Source organism: Cucurbitaria berberidis (assembly GCF_010015615.1).
Source record: "Cucurbitaria berberidis CBS 394.84 unplaced genomic scaffold K460scaffold_3, whole genome shotgun sequence".
Taxonomy (NCBI): Eukaryota; Fungi; Ascomycota; class Dothideomycetes; order Pleosporales; family Cucurbitariaceae; genus Cucurbitaria; species Cucurbitaria berberidis.
The window spans coordinates 2,071,940-2,087,058 of record NW_024468937.1 but is presented as its reverse complement, the minus strand read 5'-3'; the positions used below and the strand labels follow the sequence as shown (position 1 = coordinate 2,087,058).

Sequence of the window (15,119 nt, the reverse complement as noted above, 5' to 3'; positions counted from 1 at the left end):
CCCTCTTCGCGGCCTGGCGATCGGAGACTTCCTTTCGCTTCTTGAATATATCAGGTTCTCGCGCAGCAAGAGCAGAGAGGATCTGCTGTACGCGGCGCATGTCGGGAAAGCCGTCCTTTGTCACATAGTCGTCCATCTCAGCAGCAAGATCTCGCCAGATGCTGATGAGTAAGTCTATACCTTGATCTCGAATCTCTAAACTGGGCAAATGCGGAAGAAAATCGTTGCCAACGAAGAAGCACATGAAGACCCAGTCGTCGAGAGAACGCTCTAGATCGTATTTGAACTTGCGCTTAGGCGTCTCCATCTCGACGGCCAGATACTCTCGTAGGATGTTGGTGTGCAGCCAGATATAGGGCTTGAGTTGATGTTCGGAGGTAGCCCATTCTTCGACAGCCTCTTCCTCGGTCAGCTTTTTCCCATCGTCGGGAAACTCGCAGTTGTTCCGGATGTGGCCTTTGCGCCCACAGCGTGTGCAGACCTTGTCCTTACCAGAGTCGAAGAAGACGTCTTCTCTAAGAACACGGAAATGAGGTTCGTGAGTGGCAAGACTTAACATGATCAGATCGGCATCTAAACCATAAATGACATGTGAGGTATTGGGGTCATGTGTGGGCATTGAGCGTTGCGAGCGGACAAAGTTCATGATCTTGTGTTCTCCCTCACCGGGCACAGACGCATCCGAGATGATGACTTTCATGTCCTTCCAGGATGGATCAGTCGTGAATTTGTACGCACACCAGTACTGTAGACTCTCAGCAAGAAGATGCATGAATGGCGTACCCGGTGTGATGGCATTGGAGTCCCATGTCTTCTCGACGACCTCCTCGAGACTAGTGATGTCGTCGCCGCGACTAGCTTTCTGCGAGTTGAGCAACTTCTGGAATTCTTCCCGCTCTTCATCCTTTTCCTTTGCCTCCTTTGCAGCGCGGAAACGCCGGGAGCGCTGCTGGTTCATCTTGGCACGAGGCGCAACGCCATCCACTGCCATGTAAAGAAGCTTGCGGGGACGAACCATGCCGACGACGCGATCCGTGTATTCGAAGATGGCCATCATCATGTCAGCCTCGGTCTTGGGCGCTGGTGCATCTTCGGGATGCGAACAGGGATGGACGATGCCATTCATGTCGAGGTAGAGGTTGTCGAATTCTTCGCCGTTTGGATTTGGGCCGGTGCGGTCGACGGGAACAAACTCGTCGCCAACCTTCTTTGGTCTCTCTTCTGCGACGCCTGACACGATTTTGGGGTATTTCTGGCTGAGCCAGCGGAACATGGCGGGGACACCCATGACGGCGGTGGGCGCTCGACAGCGCGCGGAGTTTGGTTACGGGTGGTGATGATGGAGAGCGACACGGGCAAATGCGAAAGGGCGGACACTGGAAGCTCTGAGACTCGTGGTAGTATTACAAGATACTATGAGAAGGTGAAAGAGCGGCTGTCGACACTGCGTTGGCTGTGGATGCAGCCTGGAAAGGAAAGAAATCTGCCTGGAGGCGCGAGGATGCGTCGTGCAGTCTGCGGCTTGACGTGAGATCCAACACCAATGACACAGCTCCTAGCGCGTTGTAGTCTCCTCAAGCGCCCTGCGTCCTTTGAGGGGGGGCTTTGGGGGAAAGGGGAGGATATATTGATGCGTAGAGTGAGGTGGGAAGCACTGCGCGACAGGGAAACTCTTTGCGCGACCGGGTAAGCCAAGACCTGGGGCCGCAGTTTGGCCGAGGGCGCGACAGGGACAGGGTTCAGAGGTTCGGAGCTTCTCTGAGGGCGTCTGTGCACCAAAATGTACTATTATGTACGTGGAACTAGGTTGAGTGGTGAAAGCACATAGGTCGACATGGACAGCAGCAGTAGCCACACTCTTCCACGTTGAAGCTTCTCTATCCCTTCTCTATCCCTACCCGCCGCCTCTCATTCACCATGGACGCGTAACACCCTGCCACATCACACCCTTCCAAGATGATGCGAGTGCTCGAGGCCAATGCGCCTCCCAAGCAGACGGCGACCGACACCATCAGCACCCTCAGCAGCCGCCTCACGAGCGCAACCCTTCTCGAGGACCGCCGTGCCGCAATCCTGGGCCTGCGCAGCTTCGCCAAGGAGTATCCTGCCTCGGTCGCCTCGGGAGCTCTGCGCCATCTCATAGCCTCTCTGGTCAAGGACGCCGAAGATGTCGACACGCTCAAGGTGGTGCTGGAGACGCTGCTCATGCTCTTCCACCCAGATGAGGCGAGCGTATGTGAGCCGTGCGCGCAAGCAGGGCCGAGCTGACTGTACGTGTTGTAGCCAGAAGCTTCAGACGAGATAGCGCTGTGGCTAGCAGATCAGTTCTCCCAGGTACGTCTTTGTACCCCCCTTCACAACTGCTAGTGCTGAGCTTATGGTAGCGGCAAGATAACATAACCATTCTCATCGACCTCCTCGACAAGCCCGACTTCTACTCGCGCCTCTACGCACTGCAACTCATACGAGCCATCGCACTCGCACGCCCAGAGCGGACGCAGGAATGCATACTTGCCGCCCCGATGGGCACCACGTACCTCGTGGCCACGCTAGACGACCCCCGAGACGCTGTTCGCAACGAGGGCCTCGTTGTGCTCACCGACCTGTCGAGATCCTCTACCGAGTTGCAGAAGCTCTTCGTCTTTGAAGATGCCTTTACAAAAGTCTTCAGCATGATACGTGCAGATGGAGGACTCACCCAAGGCGGCGTAGTCGTGCAGGACTGCCTCAGTCTGTTGGCCACTCTCATACGCTACAACACGTCCAATCAGACCAATATCCGGGAGATGGGGCATGTCGCCCAGTTTGCTGCATTACTGCCGGGCGGAAAGAAGCCCAAGAAACAGCGAGCAGGTGCTGAAGAGGAGGATGACTGGCTCAGCCCCCAGAGTGACAAGAACATCTGGGGTCTCCTAGCCATCATGCGCATGTTCCTCGTCACCGGCAGCGTAGGCACCCTGCAGAATCAGAATGTCTTCCAGCAGCATGGTCTCCTTCGCCAGTTGCTGAACATTGCATTCGACCCGGTGACCACAATGCCTATCAAGATCGAAGCCTTGAACACGTGTGCCGATTTGATAAGAGGGAATGCTCGATTACAAGAGGGCTTTGCTCAAGAGCAGGTGAGGCCGGTGGTAGAACCTGCAACAAACAGCGTTACTTCTCCAAAAAGTGCCGTGCAGGTGTACGTTATCGAAGCCCTCTTGAACCTGGTTCTTGCTCCAGCTTCGAACGAGCTATTTGACATGCGCAACGCGGGTTGCGAGTGCATCAAAGCTTACTTTCACGGCCACACGCAAATACAAGAGCACTTCCTGAACCGAGCAATAGGTGGCCATGAAGGTGGTGACGAGACGGCAAATGCACTGACTATCCTACTAGCGGGACCGCAAGCTTCACCCGCTACCGACCCCTACAGGCTTTGGTTCGCCGCTACCCTGGTCTATCACCTTATTTTTAACGATATCCAAGCGAAGAGCATGCTGATGCAAGTCAAAGAGGGCGATGCAGAGCGCGGAGAAGAAGTCGTTACCTGTATACAGACACTGACTGCGAACCTCATCGCAAGCTTACAGCTTGGCGAGGATGCGCGAATAGCCGTCGCCTACCTCATGCTCCTGTTGGGGTGGCTATTCGACGATGCTACCGCAGTCGATGATTTTCTTGGAGAGGCGAGCAGTTTACAAAGCCTTGTACAGGCCGTCTTGACTCCTGGAAGTGACCGGGTGGTCATTCGTGGTCTTTGCGCGGCACTCCTCGGTGTCGTATACGAGTTCTCCACGAAAGACTCACCAGTACCTCGACGCGAATTACAGCCTGTTCTCGTTGCAAAGATTGGCCGCGAGAAGTACCTAGACGCTATAGTCGAATTACGCCATCACCCACTTGTACGTGACTTCGAGGTATTACCTCGCATTGGAGGAGCGGGAGGTAGTCTACCAGAGGTATTCTTCGACGAAGCCTTTATAGACTTTCTGAAAGACAACTTCAGTCGCTTATCGCGTGCGATCGATCGCAACCCAAATATTGAGCAACATCAATCACACGATGGCATTGATCGAGACGTAGTAGACGCATTGCGTGGAGAGAGGGATGAGAAGGAGCAAACCATCCAAGAACTCAAAGCGCAACTGATGACACTAGAGCAGAAGATAGATCAAGAGCAAGCGGAACACCGCAAAACCCAACAATCGGCTGATGAGCAGCGCAACACGCTCAAGCGAATTAACGATAAATTGCACGACGATCTCGATAAAGAGATCGCAAGCAGAGATCGCGAATACAGACAAGCCACACTAGAGCTAGAGAACAAGTACAATCTTCAAATTGTTGCCTTGAACAACAAAGTGCAACAGACAAGTAAGGATGGGAATCTTGCCATTTCGAAGGTTCGACAGGAGTACGACGAGAGATTGCGCGACTCCAACCAGGCTCGTGTTGAATTGGAGCGCCGCCTCGGCGCATCCGATAAAGCCCGTCAGGAGGCGCTCGAGACAATCCGTAGCCTCGAGCAGACACAACAACGCACGCGCCTTGAGATAGCCACCATTACCGAAACACTGCATAGCCTTCAAAGCAATGTACAAAAAAGTGAAGCGCAGGTCAAGAAGCTCACGAATGAGAAGACGTCACTTCAATCCAATATCGACAATTTGAAATTGGAGAGTCAAGAGCTTAAAACCAAAGCGCAAGACCAGACCTGGAAGGTCAAGGATGCGGAGGAGAAGCTTCGGAAAGCTCAAATTAGTGTAGGAAGCAAGGACAATGACATCAAGGAGTTGCAGGACAAGGTGCGCAAAGCCGAGGAAAGTGAAAATGAGAAGCAGGCTGAGCTGGATGACTTGTTCGTATTGCTCAGCGACTTGGAGGAAAAGAGGAGCAAGGACAAAGTGAGTAAAGTTACGAGTGATGAAAACATGCAAACATAGGCTAACATCTCTTAGAAACGACTAAAGGCTTTGGGAGAAGAGGTCTCGGATGCTGAAGATGATGATGACGACGACGACGACGACGAAAATAGTGAGGGAGATCAGAGCGGCGACGACGATGAGGACAAAGAGTAGGACGATGTCGTCCTCATGTGCGTTACCACCCCTAGCAATGACCTGTAATCTTACTTCAGCGCTATTGGCACAGACAACCAGCTATAAACCGCAATGATAGACACATTATGGTCGCTTCAAGCTAATGTTTCCTGCCACGTTATAAGTGATGTTAGTTACTCCGCTAGAATCCACAACTCTCCACACATCCCTGCCCGTTTTTCGAAACGGCATTGCTAATCTTCGATGCCTCGCGTCATGCTGCACGTCAAACTCGAGTCTCAGTACTTTACTTTTGAGATATATTTCTATCTTGTGGTATTTTTTTTCACGTCCGACGTTGCCGTGCCACTGAAAATACTGCAATTCCATTGGTATCCGAAACCCCGCCAACGGAAAATTGAGCGTTGTCTGACGTACATTAACTTGCATCGTCCATACCTCACACAATACGCAGATGACCTAACAACTAGGCACTTTAAAATTGATACCCATATAAATCGCCCCCATCATGCCTAGCTTCGTCCTCGAGACTGACCACGGTTTGATCAGCATAACCGACACGGGTCTGAAGAATGACAAGCCCGCCCTCCTGCTCATACACGGCAACTCCTCTTCTTCAAAGATTTTCCGCCACATCCTAGAATCCAAGGCTCTCACAGAACGCTGGAGAATCATTGCATTCGACCTCCCTGGCCACGGCGCATCTTCCAACGCCCCCGATCCTGACAAGACTTACTGGATGCGAGGCTACGCCGACCTCGCCATGCACATCCTGCAGCACCTTAACATTCCTCGCGTTGTAGTCTTTGGGTGGAGTCTAGGAGGCCATGTAGGCATAGAAATGGTTCCTTTGCTTGCATCCATTTCCTCTCCACCTATCGAAATCAAAGGCCTCATGCTTACTGGAACACCACCCGCCCTTGGTAAAGAGCAGATGAAACGGGGATTCAAATTTCAGGACGGGGACTTAGGACTAGCGGGGAAGAAGGACTGGAGCGAGGAGGAAGCGCAGGGGGTTGCGAGGTATAGTGCGGCGGCGGGCAAGGAAGAGTGCTTTGAGGCGTGGATGTTGGAAGATGCGCGAAGGACCGATGGGAGGGCGAGAGTGATAATGAGTCGCAGGCTTGCGGGAAATGAAAGCGAAGCTCCTGCTGGCGTTGACCAGAGAAAGGTAGTAGAGACGGAAGAGGTTTTGATTGCTGTGGTGAACGGTGGGGCCGAGCAGTTCGTGAATCTTGATTACTTGGATGACCTTCGGTGGAGGAGGTTGTGGAGAGGCAGGTGTATTGCACTGGAGGGTTTGAAGCATGCACCGTTCTGGGAAAGGCCAGACGAGTTCGAAGGGTTACTATTGGAGTTCATGGGAGACTGCGAGAAGGAGGTCTGAAGTAGCACGGGTTGTCTTTCATATGTCACATGGACTTGAGGAAGAAAGAAGGCTGATTCACCAGTGTTAACATGCCATGAAGGAAAATTTAAGAGCTATTCGTATCATGGTGGTATCATATGTAAAGAGAACAGCCCTCGTCGTATTGGGAGTGTTTAGTCTCATCAAAAATACAGCACATTCATTAAACTGACTACAACATACATGATGGAAACACCCCGCATTAGAAGCTTTCATAAATCCCAATTCTACTAAAATCAGCCACCTCGCCCTCCGACTAGGGCCGCACACAAAAAAACTCAAAATCCCTTCCCCAACCCTAGGGAATGAAACTCTTGCCGCTAATCAAGGCCATACTTGTAGTCCCACATCGCCTGCGCAATCTCAGGAGACACATCCTCATCTTGATCGCCATTAAGATACTTCTGGCAAGCCTCAGCAATTACATCGTGGTCGTACTGTACCAGACGACAGGGGACATTATAGTCGGAGCACCAAGTTGCGCGCTGAGGAAAGGTGTCGGTGGTATCTCGGGGTAATTTCGGCTGAGAGCGTTTTGCTGGTGCCGTCGCAGCCACATATATGGTGGATGTGCTACGGTGATGTTAGATAGATCCAAGAGCTAGAAGAAAGGATAACATGACAGAGGTGCCGTACGTGTGAAATGTCAATATTGTTGTGCTGGTCACTGTAATGCACTGCGGCGGAAGCATTAGCACTACGTAACTCCACATGCAAAGTTGCTTACACTTTCTGTGACATAGGAAGAAGTCGAGGGCTTGTAACCAGAGCAAAAAGGGATCGCGAGAGCTTTTGGAAGATCGTTAAGGATGCTTTCGGCTGCGCGGACTTCGTCTTGAAAACTCGCTTGTGCGGTTCGGAGGCATGCGAGAACCAAGACAATAAAGAAAAGGGGCAGAGTATGAGAGGCCATTGTATGAATCTCGAGGTCTCAGTTCTTTACTGAGAAGAAAAGGGTGTCTGAAAAACTGTTCAGACATCCTGCGATTTTGCATGTTTTTGCTCTCGGACGTTCATGGACTGCCGTTTTCGGCAATGTCAAAGGTGCGTCCCGGACTTCGTTAGCACGTCGCACAAGATTGCCCGTCACCACGTGTGAAACCTTGACGAATTCGGCAAGTCAATTTACGATCTTTCTATTTGTGGATAGCATTCCAGGGTCCCAAACCGCAACAACGCGACCACTCACAAGGCCCTCGATAACCCTTCGTGCTTTATAGTCCAACTCCCATCTTTTGGAAAGCCCGGAGCATCCACTTCTGATCCCTGCCAACCTGCTGCACAATATGCGATTGCAAGTAGAAAGCCAGCATTGCCCGGCATGAAAGGCGGTGGAGTCCCCCCGTCCCCACCTCTAATCGCAAACCCTGCGGAGTCAAACTTCCAGGAGTCAAATGCTGTCAGGTGATATATCGCGCGCTCTGGATTCCCGATCCTTGCACTGTTGATCGCTAGAACGGGTCTTCCCCATCCACGAATCTTTGAGTCGCCCCAAACTTCCCACACTTTGTCGGCGGTGCGTAGGGCCACTTTGGGGTCTACAGCGGGTGTATCGGGAAGAATGCCTTGAAGCATGATCAGGCTACGGGGGTCGCCATTCAGCTTCGTATCATTCCACCACGAGCTGTCAAGGCCGTCGTAGACAGCATAGAGGCCCTCAACCTGCGGTGGAAGAGCGAGACTCGACGCAACATGTGTCCACTTTTCCGGCACGGGCTGGTGAAGTTTACGCTTCCAGCTTACCGCAGCGTCGAGTCCATAGCGCCAATATGCGATTTCATATGCTAGGTTCCTTGTTGAACTTGGCGGCGTGTTCTCGGTCACACCGTAAGACGGCGGTCCAAGATCATACTTGCCAGTTGTTCTATTTAACCAGGGATATGAAGCCATGTAATCAGCAGTAGCAGTCAAGACCTTGTCCCACCGCTGGAGTGTATCTCGTGTAGGGCGCGCTTGGTACGCCAGTTGCGCAAGATACATCGGGTGAGGCTGTTGCCACAGTATAAATGCGTTGATGTCACCTGGCGAACTGACACCTGTGTTGAGCTCAGTCATCTTTGGCCACCTTGCGCCCTCCCAGCCCATGGACTTCGCACGAGCTAGCGAAGATGGTAGAAGCGTCTCGTAGAGTTCCGGGAAGATGTTATCGAAGTACTGCTGCCTTCCCCAACTCGACCAATGCGCGTTGTGCCAAATAAGCATCTCCATGTGGAACTTGCCTGAGTAGTGTTAGTGTTTTTACAGTGGGGACAACGTTCAGTTCGGTCACCTACCATACCAACCATTGTTCATCAAACCACTTTCCTGTGGCGACTGCCCCTTGGCTGCACTGTTAACGCGCACATGGTATTGCGATTTGATGATACGGCGTTGAAGTTCGGTTGCGTTGGGATTCGATGAAGCAGTCAGATCGACGAAACCACCGTCCTTCCAGTATTTATTCCAGGCTCTTGCATTCTTATCCTGAATACTTGCAGGAAAGCTAGGGACTCGTTGATCAGGTGAGAAGTGGGCGGTGAAGGCTACCGAGGAAGATTTCGAGGTTGAGCTAAGCGTGTACCGATGAGCCGTGATAGTTGTGGAATTCGGAGCTTCATTTCTGATCAGCTTTACAGGGGTATCTTCTGGCCACCGTAGATTGATGAAATACTGAAGCTCCTGCATCTCGTGTTGTATGTGTGCAGAGGTTGGATCGCTTCCGCCTTGAACCAGCGTGGTGGTGTGGTTGAGTGGGAAGTCATACACGCCCGCAAAGACCTAAAAGACTGTGAACAACGAAACTTGCTATTATTCTGGCTACATTATGAGACTTACTTCGTACTTATACCTGGTGGTATGGATTGGCGGATAGGGGAAATCCAACTCAATTTGCAAATCCCCACTTTTGATGAGACCAGAGTCAACAGTGAAAGCAACGGCATCGGAGTCAAAGTCACATTGTGTTACAACTTTCACGTCCGTCCCGTCGATCTTGAAAGTCGACGTAATGACTCCGTCCCACAGGTCGAGCTCTTGCTTAGGGTCAATAATCAACGATTTATCAAGTGTATTGCCTTTGTACTTGAGGCCAATGCGACCAAGGTTGATACGATTCGGGTTCGAAATAAGCCATTGAGTTGCTTGCTTAAGCTTTGGATCCGGAATGTCGTAGTATACTTCTCGTCCATATGTTTCGCGCATTAAGCCTTTGTATTTGGAGGGAAGTTCGCTAGTTTCATTAGAAAGAGTGTCTTACATAGTCCGTAGGAACGTGCTTACCCGTTTGCTGGAAGAGAGTCGTTATGCCAGGCCCAACTTGAGAGGGTATTGAAAGGGAGAAATGACTGCAACGTAATCATCAGACGGCTGAACAGCTCAATAGGTGCGAGCGGTATACCTGCATTCCAGTGTTGTCAACATTAAAGGCGAAATTACCATTCCCAACCTGTAGCGGCGTTGTCTCATTGTCGATAAGACTAGTCCGAATAATGTTGAACTGTGATACGATGCGTTGCCTTGAGAAGATCAGAGTTGTTGGATTAAGCCAAGACAAGATGTAAATGTACCTGTCAATCTTACCAAAAGCTAAACAGGGTAGCAATAGCGTACAATTCGTTGCAAGTGGAAAGCGCATCTTGACTAACTCTCCAGATATCAAACTGAGCGCTTCATTCGGTACGAAGATGCCTTTGAAGTCAGCAACGTGATTTTATCGCACTTTGTATCTGCCCATGTTCCAAGATCCATGAATCATGTCTTTAGAAAATCCACGGTACTACGTAAGGCCTCCCGTACTCCGGGGTAAATGTATACCGAGAAGGAATCACCAAGATTATTATGGTTATTGTCCGGTTAGTGTCGAACTAATATCAACGTACCCCGCGTCTATGGTTGATCAATTCTTCCGTTAGCGCGTTTCCTGAGTCGTAACCCACAAGAAACATGAACTGGGCCCTGAGCATCGCGCTTGCCGAAGTTAGAAAAAAAAAATAGGTCTTGAGGAGAGCGCAGACAGCCCAGTGGCTTTCAAGTCACTATTAGAAGTAAAGTTCTCAATCTCCCGGAAGCACTAAACATGACTACATTGCGCGATTCAATCAGGGGATGCAGGCCAAGACGGGATATCAAGGTAGTACCGGTATATACGCTACGTCATCGACTCTTGGGCGAATCGTACTCTCAAAACGTTCGCCTTTAACACTGACATTTCATCCCCAGCATCTATCACAATTACCTGTAGAGCCAGTTCTCCTTCACAATACACGTGCCACGAAGCACATGTATTCTAGGGCTTCGACACGAAAATCGATGATAGGTCCGGGCAGATGCTTGAAGATGGGATTGCCGTTAGGTTAAGTTGACACATGCCTTTCAGATACAGAATCACGACTTCCAATCCAGCTCCCGCCTCCCACAATTGACGAAAGATATCTCTATCTCGCGCTGTTCTCATGTTGCTCGAATGCCAGCCGCTTGGCTTCCCATGTTCGAGAACGTCAGAGACATTCGTCGCACATGCCATACCGTGTACGGTATTAAAATTAGATCTTGCGGTGCCTTGAAGCAATTAGCCGTGCCTCTTGTATTACCCACAAAGTCCTACTTTTGCTTCACCGACGCAAAGAAGGTTAGAACAGGGAGTAAAGCATCAATCGTATCACAAGTCATCTCTCATGAACCGGGATCGAAAGAATTGTTGTTTGATGATGACTCAAGAGGATCGACATCGGCAACCCGCCCTTCCGCCCTTTCCGCCCTTCACCTACTCTTCATGTCACGGGAATGACAACACTAGCGCCATCCAACGGCGTACCTGCCTAGGTGCCGTGATTAAAATAAAAGGAATGAGGTCTCCGCAAGATTAATCTCTTCTGTTATTAACGGAGCCTTGTACGGAAAAGGCGATTGTTTGCACTGCGCGACTAAACCTATCGCAAAACTCTGGGTGACCTTGAACGATGTCAGACTCCGGTGTGACCTCCCTAGACACCCACATATATACTTCACTGATCAATCAAAGTTCCAAGCAACCTCAAAGCCCGCATGAAAGATTCATACGATGCCATCGCCGAGACTTACGCCGCTCAGTTCACGACAGCGGACGATCCCATACGATTAGACTATCTCAAGCGCCTCGTCTCTCAGCTTCAGCTCACTGGTCGCGACGCAGGTGATATTCTTGAGCTCGGCTGTGGGGCTGGCGTTCCAGCAACGAAGTTCTTACTCCAGATGGATAACCCAACGGTCCACGTCACGGGCAATGACATCTCAACTAGCCAGCTTGATCGCGCACGCTCCAATCTAGCGCAGTATGGAAAACGGTTGACACTCGTGGAGGGCGATATGCTCTCACTATCTTTTCCCAATGACAGCTTTGACGCTGTGACTGGGTTCTATAGTATCATTCACCTGCCTCGCGACGAGCAGACTGAACTCATGCACAAGATTGTTCAATGGCTCAAGCCTGGTGGTCTCTTTCTGGCGAATTTCTCCGCAACAGAATTCTCTTCGCAAGAGGCAGAGAACTGGCTAGGCCAGGACAAAGGGTGGATGTTCTGGAGCGGGTGGGGCGAGGAGAAGAGCGTGAAAATGGTTGCAGATGTTGGGTTGAATGTCATAGTCAAGGAGCTCCGACAAGCTACAGGTGATGCAAAATTCTTGTGGGTTTTAGCAAGGAAAAACAACGGCCAGCATCCCATCATATGATAACGGAGATGAAGGCGTGGCGTTGTTAGTATTTCTTTTATCGCACTTATGATACTTGATACATGACTAGGAATATGACCCGAGTGTTGACAGCCCCAATACTCTCTCGCTCGTCGAGAATTCAGGAAAACGGGTCGCCGTATGCCCCGAACGTTTGAGATACAGAACCTGTAACTTGTTGCATTTCCTCGAAACAGCAAGACATCCCTTGAAATGGCACGTTGCGTACAGACAAGCCATTCGACGCCTACTCCATTGTAGTTAGGCTTAGGCAATCACTGCCATCTAAATGCGTCTCCGGGTAATATGAAATTTGCATCCTCAAAAGTGATAACTCGATCCATGTCCAGAAAGTCTGAATCCATGAATGCATCGGAAAGATTAAGCAGGGATTGATCTTGAAGGCTTTGAGTTTCAATGGCTGTGTGGAAAGGATTGTGGCGTGGAACAGGCCTCGACGCGGGATTTGCATCAACTTGATAGAGGCGCTGCCCATGACCGGTGTGGCCAGCCGCTGCTTCCGATGCTGGATAAGTTGAACATACTCCGATTGGAGACAAAGTCTGATTTAGTGGTGGACAGTTGTGAAGCTGATCGTGTCTTGCTGTAGACGGTACGGCCGCGGAGCCAGTCGTAGTAGTGGGCGGTATTTGTCTTGGGCTGAGCGCTGATTGGGAGCTCCTGAAGCTATTTTGGCGCGCACGGCTCGTCATGAGAGAATGGCTGTCTGCAAGGTTTTCAAGACAGTGGTGTGGTGTGGCCGTATATCTAGGACTTGCATATTTCTTGTGTTCTATAGTTAGCCCAGAGTAGTCGTAGAAGTCAATCTTGAACTGTGCATCGTGTTGACAAGCTTCACGGAGTCGCTCGAGGTGATGAGCATACATGCCAGCTTGATTGCAAGTTCTTAGATTTGAAGGATCATCGCCAATGCTCTGGGTCTTTCCTTTCCATCTCTTTGACATTTCCCATAGGTCACGAGTCAAGCGTTCGAATTCCGGTCGGAGAGGTTGATGCTTGGCTTGGTGTTCGAAAAGTAAGGCTTTAGCAGCAACAAACGCGCAAAACGAAAATTGCACATTGACGAATGGGATGGGACTATGTGCAAGGAACTTGTCCACAATGTTTGAAGTTTCCACAGCGGCAAGTTCGCAGGTTTGGGCGCTGCAGTCCTTTGGTAACGCGACGTAGTCGTTCCAGCTTTTCGGAGGGTACGCAACCGGGTGGTGTAGTAGTATCATCGATGTGTTATGGGTGATGTGTGCAAGCGTGAGATTTGGATCCATATCGACAACAGCTCTATCCGATGAAATATTCGAATCCTTCCATCTTGGAGGAAGGAACAGCTTCCACTGCACCAGCCTCAGATCCAATTCCTTGAAGCGCGTCAGCCAGCTAACTGCATGCTCTTTGTCTTGCCAGTTTATCCTCTGTTGCAGGAAAAAGGTTGTCACTTGGCTGAGCGACTCTGTTGCCTCGACGCAGTAAGCAAATGCGCCTAGTTTGGAGGCATCGATATAGCCGTTTGCAGAATTTGGACTAGCGCCTTGCGGCTGTTCCACCGCTGGATCTTCTTCATTGTATTGAGCAGGTAAATTTGCTAGTGATCGTCCAATTCGAGCGGCTGCCTTGTTCCAGATGCCGAAGTATGGCGTGGTCACAGGTTCCTCCCGGGTAAAGTAACCCCCATCTGCAGGCAGTCTTCTGTGAACGTCATCAGCTGTAAGGCTAGTATTCCAACCGGTGGATACAGAGCAGAAACGATCGAGCAGGAAAATAATCCAAAAGAGCCTTCGACGCTCTTCTAGTTCTGTCCAGTCACTCGAAGGCGGTACAAGACGCACAGGCGTCATGAGAGAGCCCGAATGCGACGTGGTAGGCTCAGTAGTTAATTGCAAGTAATCAATCGTCCTCGTAAGTGAACCTATCAGTGGCCAGGCTTTTTGAGTCTGGCCATCGTTGAGCTACATCCAATCAGTTCATTCTATGCCATGAGAAAAGAACCACTCACATAATCAAACACAACAAAGATAAGTGCCTGTAAGCTCTCAACCGACACACTACGTATCGAGTGCATCTCCACGATCAAGCGTGAAATTCTTGTCTGTTGAAGAATCTGATCGGTGTCCATGAAGAGCTCCATAGGATCCATGTGCCGTAACGAAACGGCTACCAAGGCATGAAGGACCAAATCCAGGCCAGCATCTCTAGAGCCTTCGCGGACGCGTGTCTGAAGCCTCTGCTTGTGGATATAAGGAATCCAGTGATGGAACGAGATGCAGAAGAAATCCGCAACCTTTTCGAGGAGAAGCTGAGACGGCAAGTGCTGGGCAATGTCGATTTGTTGAAGGGTGAAGAGCCAGGTTTCGACAAGGGGTTGATTGAGTTTCCGCTTCAATGGATTCGTAGCGGATCTGTCTTCTTCGTGAAATTCATTATCATTTTTTGATGTATCACTCGCATGGCGGCGATGGCCAATAGGAACCTCAGTGTGACGGACGTTTTCTTGGGCCTGGAGAGCAACTGCCGTCCCGCCGTTCTCGTGAAGGAGACCATGACCGTTATGCGCTACTTCATCAGCATGGTACTGTGGTCGAACGTTTCCAGCATTGTCCAGTAGTATATTTTCGAGGAATGCTACTTCGCGTCAATTGCGTTTGGAGGTACAATGTTTAGTCGCATACCCACGCGGCGAGTCAACGCCTCCACGGCCCCCGGTTTCAGACCAGGCTTCTGCTTGGGCTGGTACACGCACTCGGTTGCTTGAAAGAAAAAAATAAGCGAACAAGTAGCCGTCGCAAATATCGGGAAACCTACAGAGCCTCATACAATGCGAACACGTTGGTGTTTCCCGGGAACAGCGTAGTTTTCGCTTCTTGCAAGACGCGCAGGCGGGTACATCTTCACTAGTAGAGAGAAGACCGTCCTCATCCCCAGTGTGGCTCACCGAGTAAGTGGTCCACCCAGCCGACATCAGCACG

General features: G+C 50.6%; 6 protein-coding genes across 6 annotated transcripts; 3 read left to right on the top strand and 3 right to left on the bottom strand.

Moving 5' to 3' along the window:
- Positions 1-1,833: 1,833 nt before the first annotated feature.
- Positions 1,834-5,250, top strand: K460DRAFT_366140 (intracellular protein transport protein). Its single transcript, XM_040933310.1, has 4 exons — positions 1,834-2,232; positions 2,284-2,334; positions 2,385-4,889; positions 4,944-5,250. The coding sequence occupies exons 1-4, from the start codon at positions 1,957-1,959 to the stop codon at positions 5,061-5,063; spliced, it is 2,952 nt and encodes a 983-aa protein (XP_040787828.1). The 5' UTR covers positions 1,834-1,956; the 3' UTR covers positions 5,064-5,250.
- Positions 5,251-5,302: 52 nt separating this feature from the next.
- On the top strand, positions 5,303-6,624 carry K460DRAFT_366139 (alpha/beta-hydrolase). The gene has a single exon (XM_040933309.1). It carries the CDS (start codon positions 5,554-5,556, stop codon positions 6,430-6,432), a length of 879 nt encoding a protein of 292 aa, XP_040787827.1. The 5' UTR covers positions 5,303-5,553; the 3' UTR covers positions 6,433-6,624.
- Positions 6,625-6,773: 149 nt separating this feature from the next.
- K460DRAFT_405528 (uncharacterized protein) lies at positions 6,774-7,366 on the bottom strand (the record flags this gene model as incomplete). The annotated part of the gene is made up of 3 exons (XM_040936862.1): positions 6,774-7,026; positions 7,090-7,130; positions 7,181-7,366. The coding sequence occupies 3 exons, from the start codon at positions 7,364-7,366 to the stop codon at positions 6,774-6,776; spliced, it is 480 nt and encodes a 159-aa protein (XP_040787826.1).
- A 272-nt stretch (positions 7,367-7,638) lies between these two features.
- K460DRAFT_394957 (uncharacterized protein) lies at positions 7,639-10,066 on the bottom strand (the record flags this gene model as incomplete). The annotated part of the gene is made up of 6 exons (XM_040936023.1): positions 7,639-8,672; positions 8,727-9,210; positions 9,268-9,661; positions 9,712-9,776; positions 9,830-9,947; positions 9,999-10,066. The coding sequence occupies 6 exons, from the start codon at positions 10,064-10,066 to the stop codon at positions 7,639-7,641; spliced, it is 2,163 nt and encodes a 720-aa protein (XP_040787825.1).
- Positions 10,067-11,381: 1,315 nt separating this feature from the next.
- K460DRAFT_366138 (S-adenosyl-L-methionine-dependent methyltransferase) lies at positions 11,382-12,230 on the top strand. Its single transcript, XM_040933308.1, has one exon. It carries the CDS (start codon positions 11,476-11,478, stop codon positions 12,136-12,138), a length of 663 nt encoding a protein of 220 aa, XP_040787824.1. The 5' UTR covers positions 11,382-11,475; the 3' UTR covers positions 12,139-12,230.
- A 183-nt stretch (positions 12,231-12,413) lies between these two features.
- On the bottom strand, positions 12,414-15,112 carry K460DRAFT_376717 (uncharacterized protein; the record flags this gene model as incomplete). The annotated part of the gene is made up of 4 exons (XM_040934911.1): positions 12,414-14,102; positions 14,150-14,775; positions 14,823-14,900; positions 14,956-15,112. 4 exons carry the CDS (start codon positions 15,110-15,112, stop codon positions 12,414-12,416), a joined length of 2,550 nt encoding a protein of 849 aa, XP_040787823.1.
- Between the last annotated feature and the right edge of the window lie 7 nt (positions 15,113-15,119).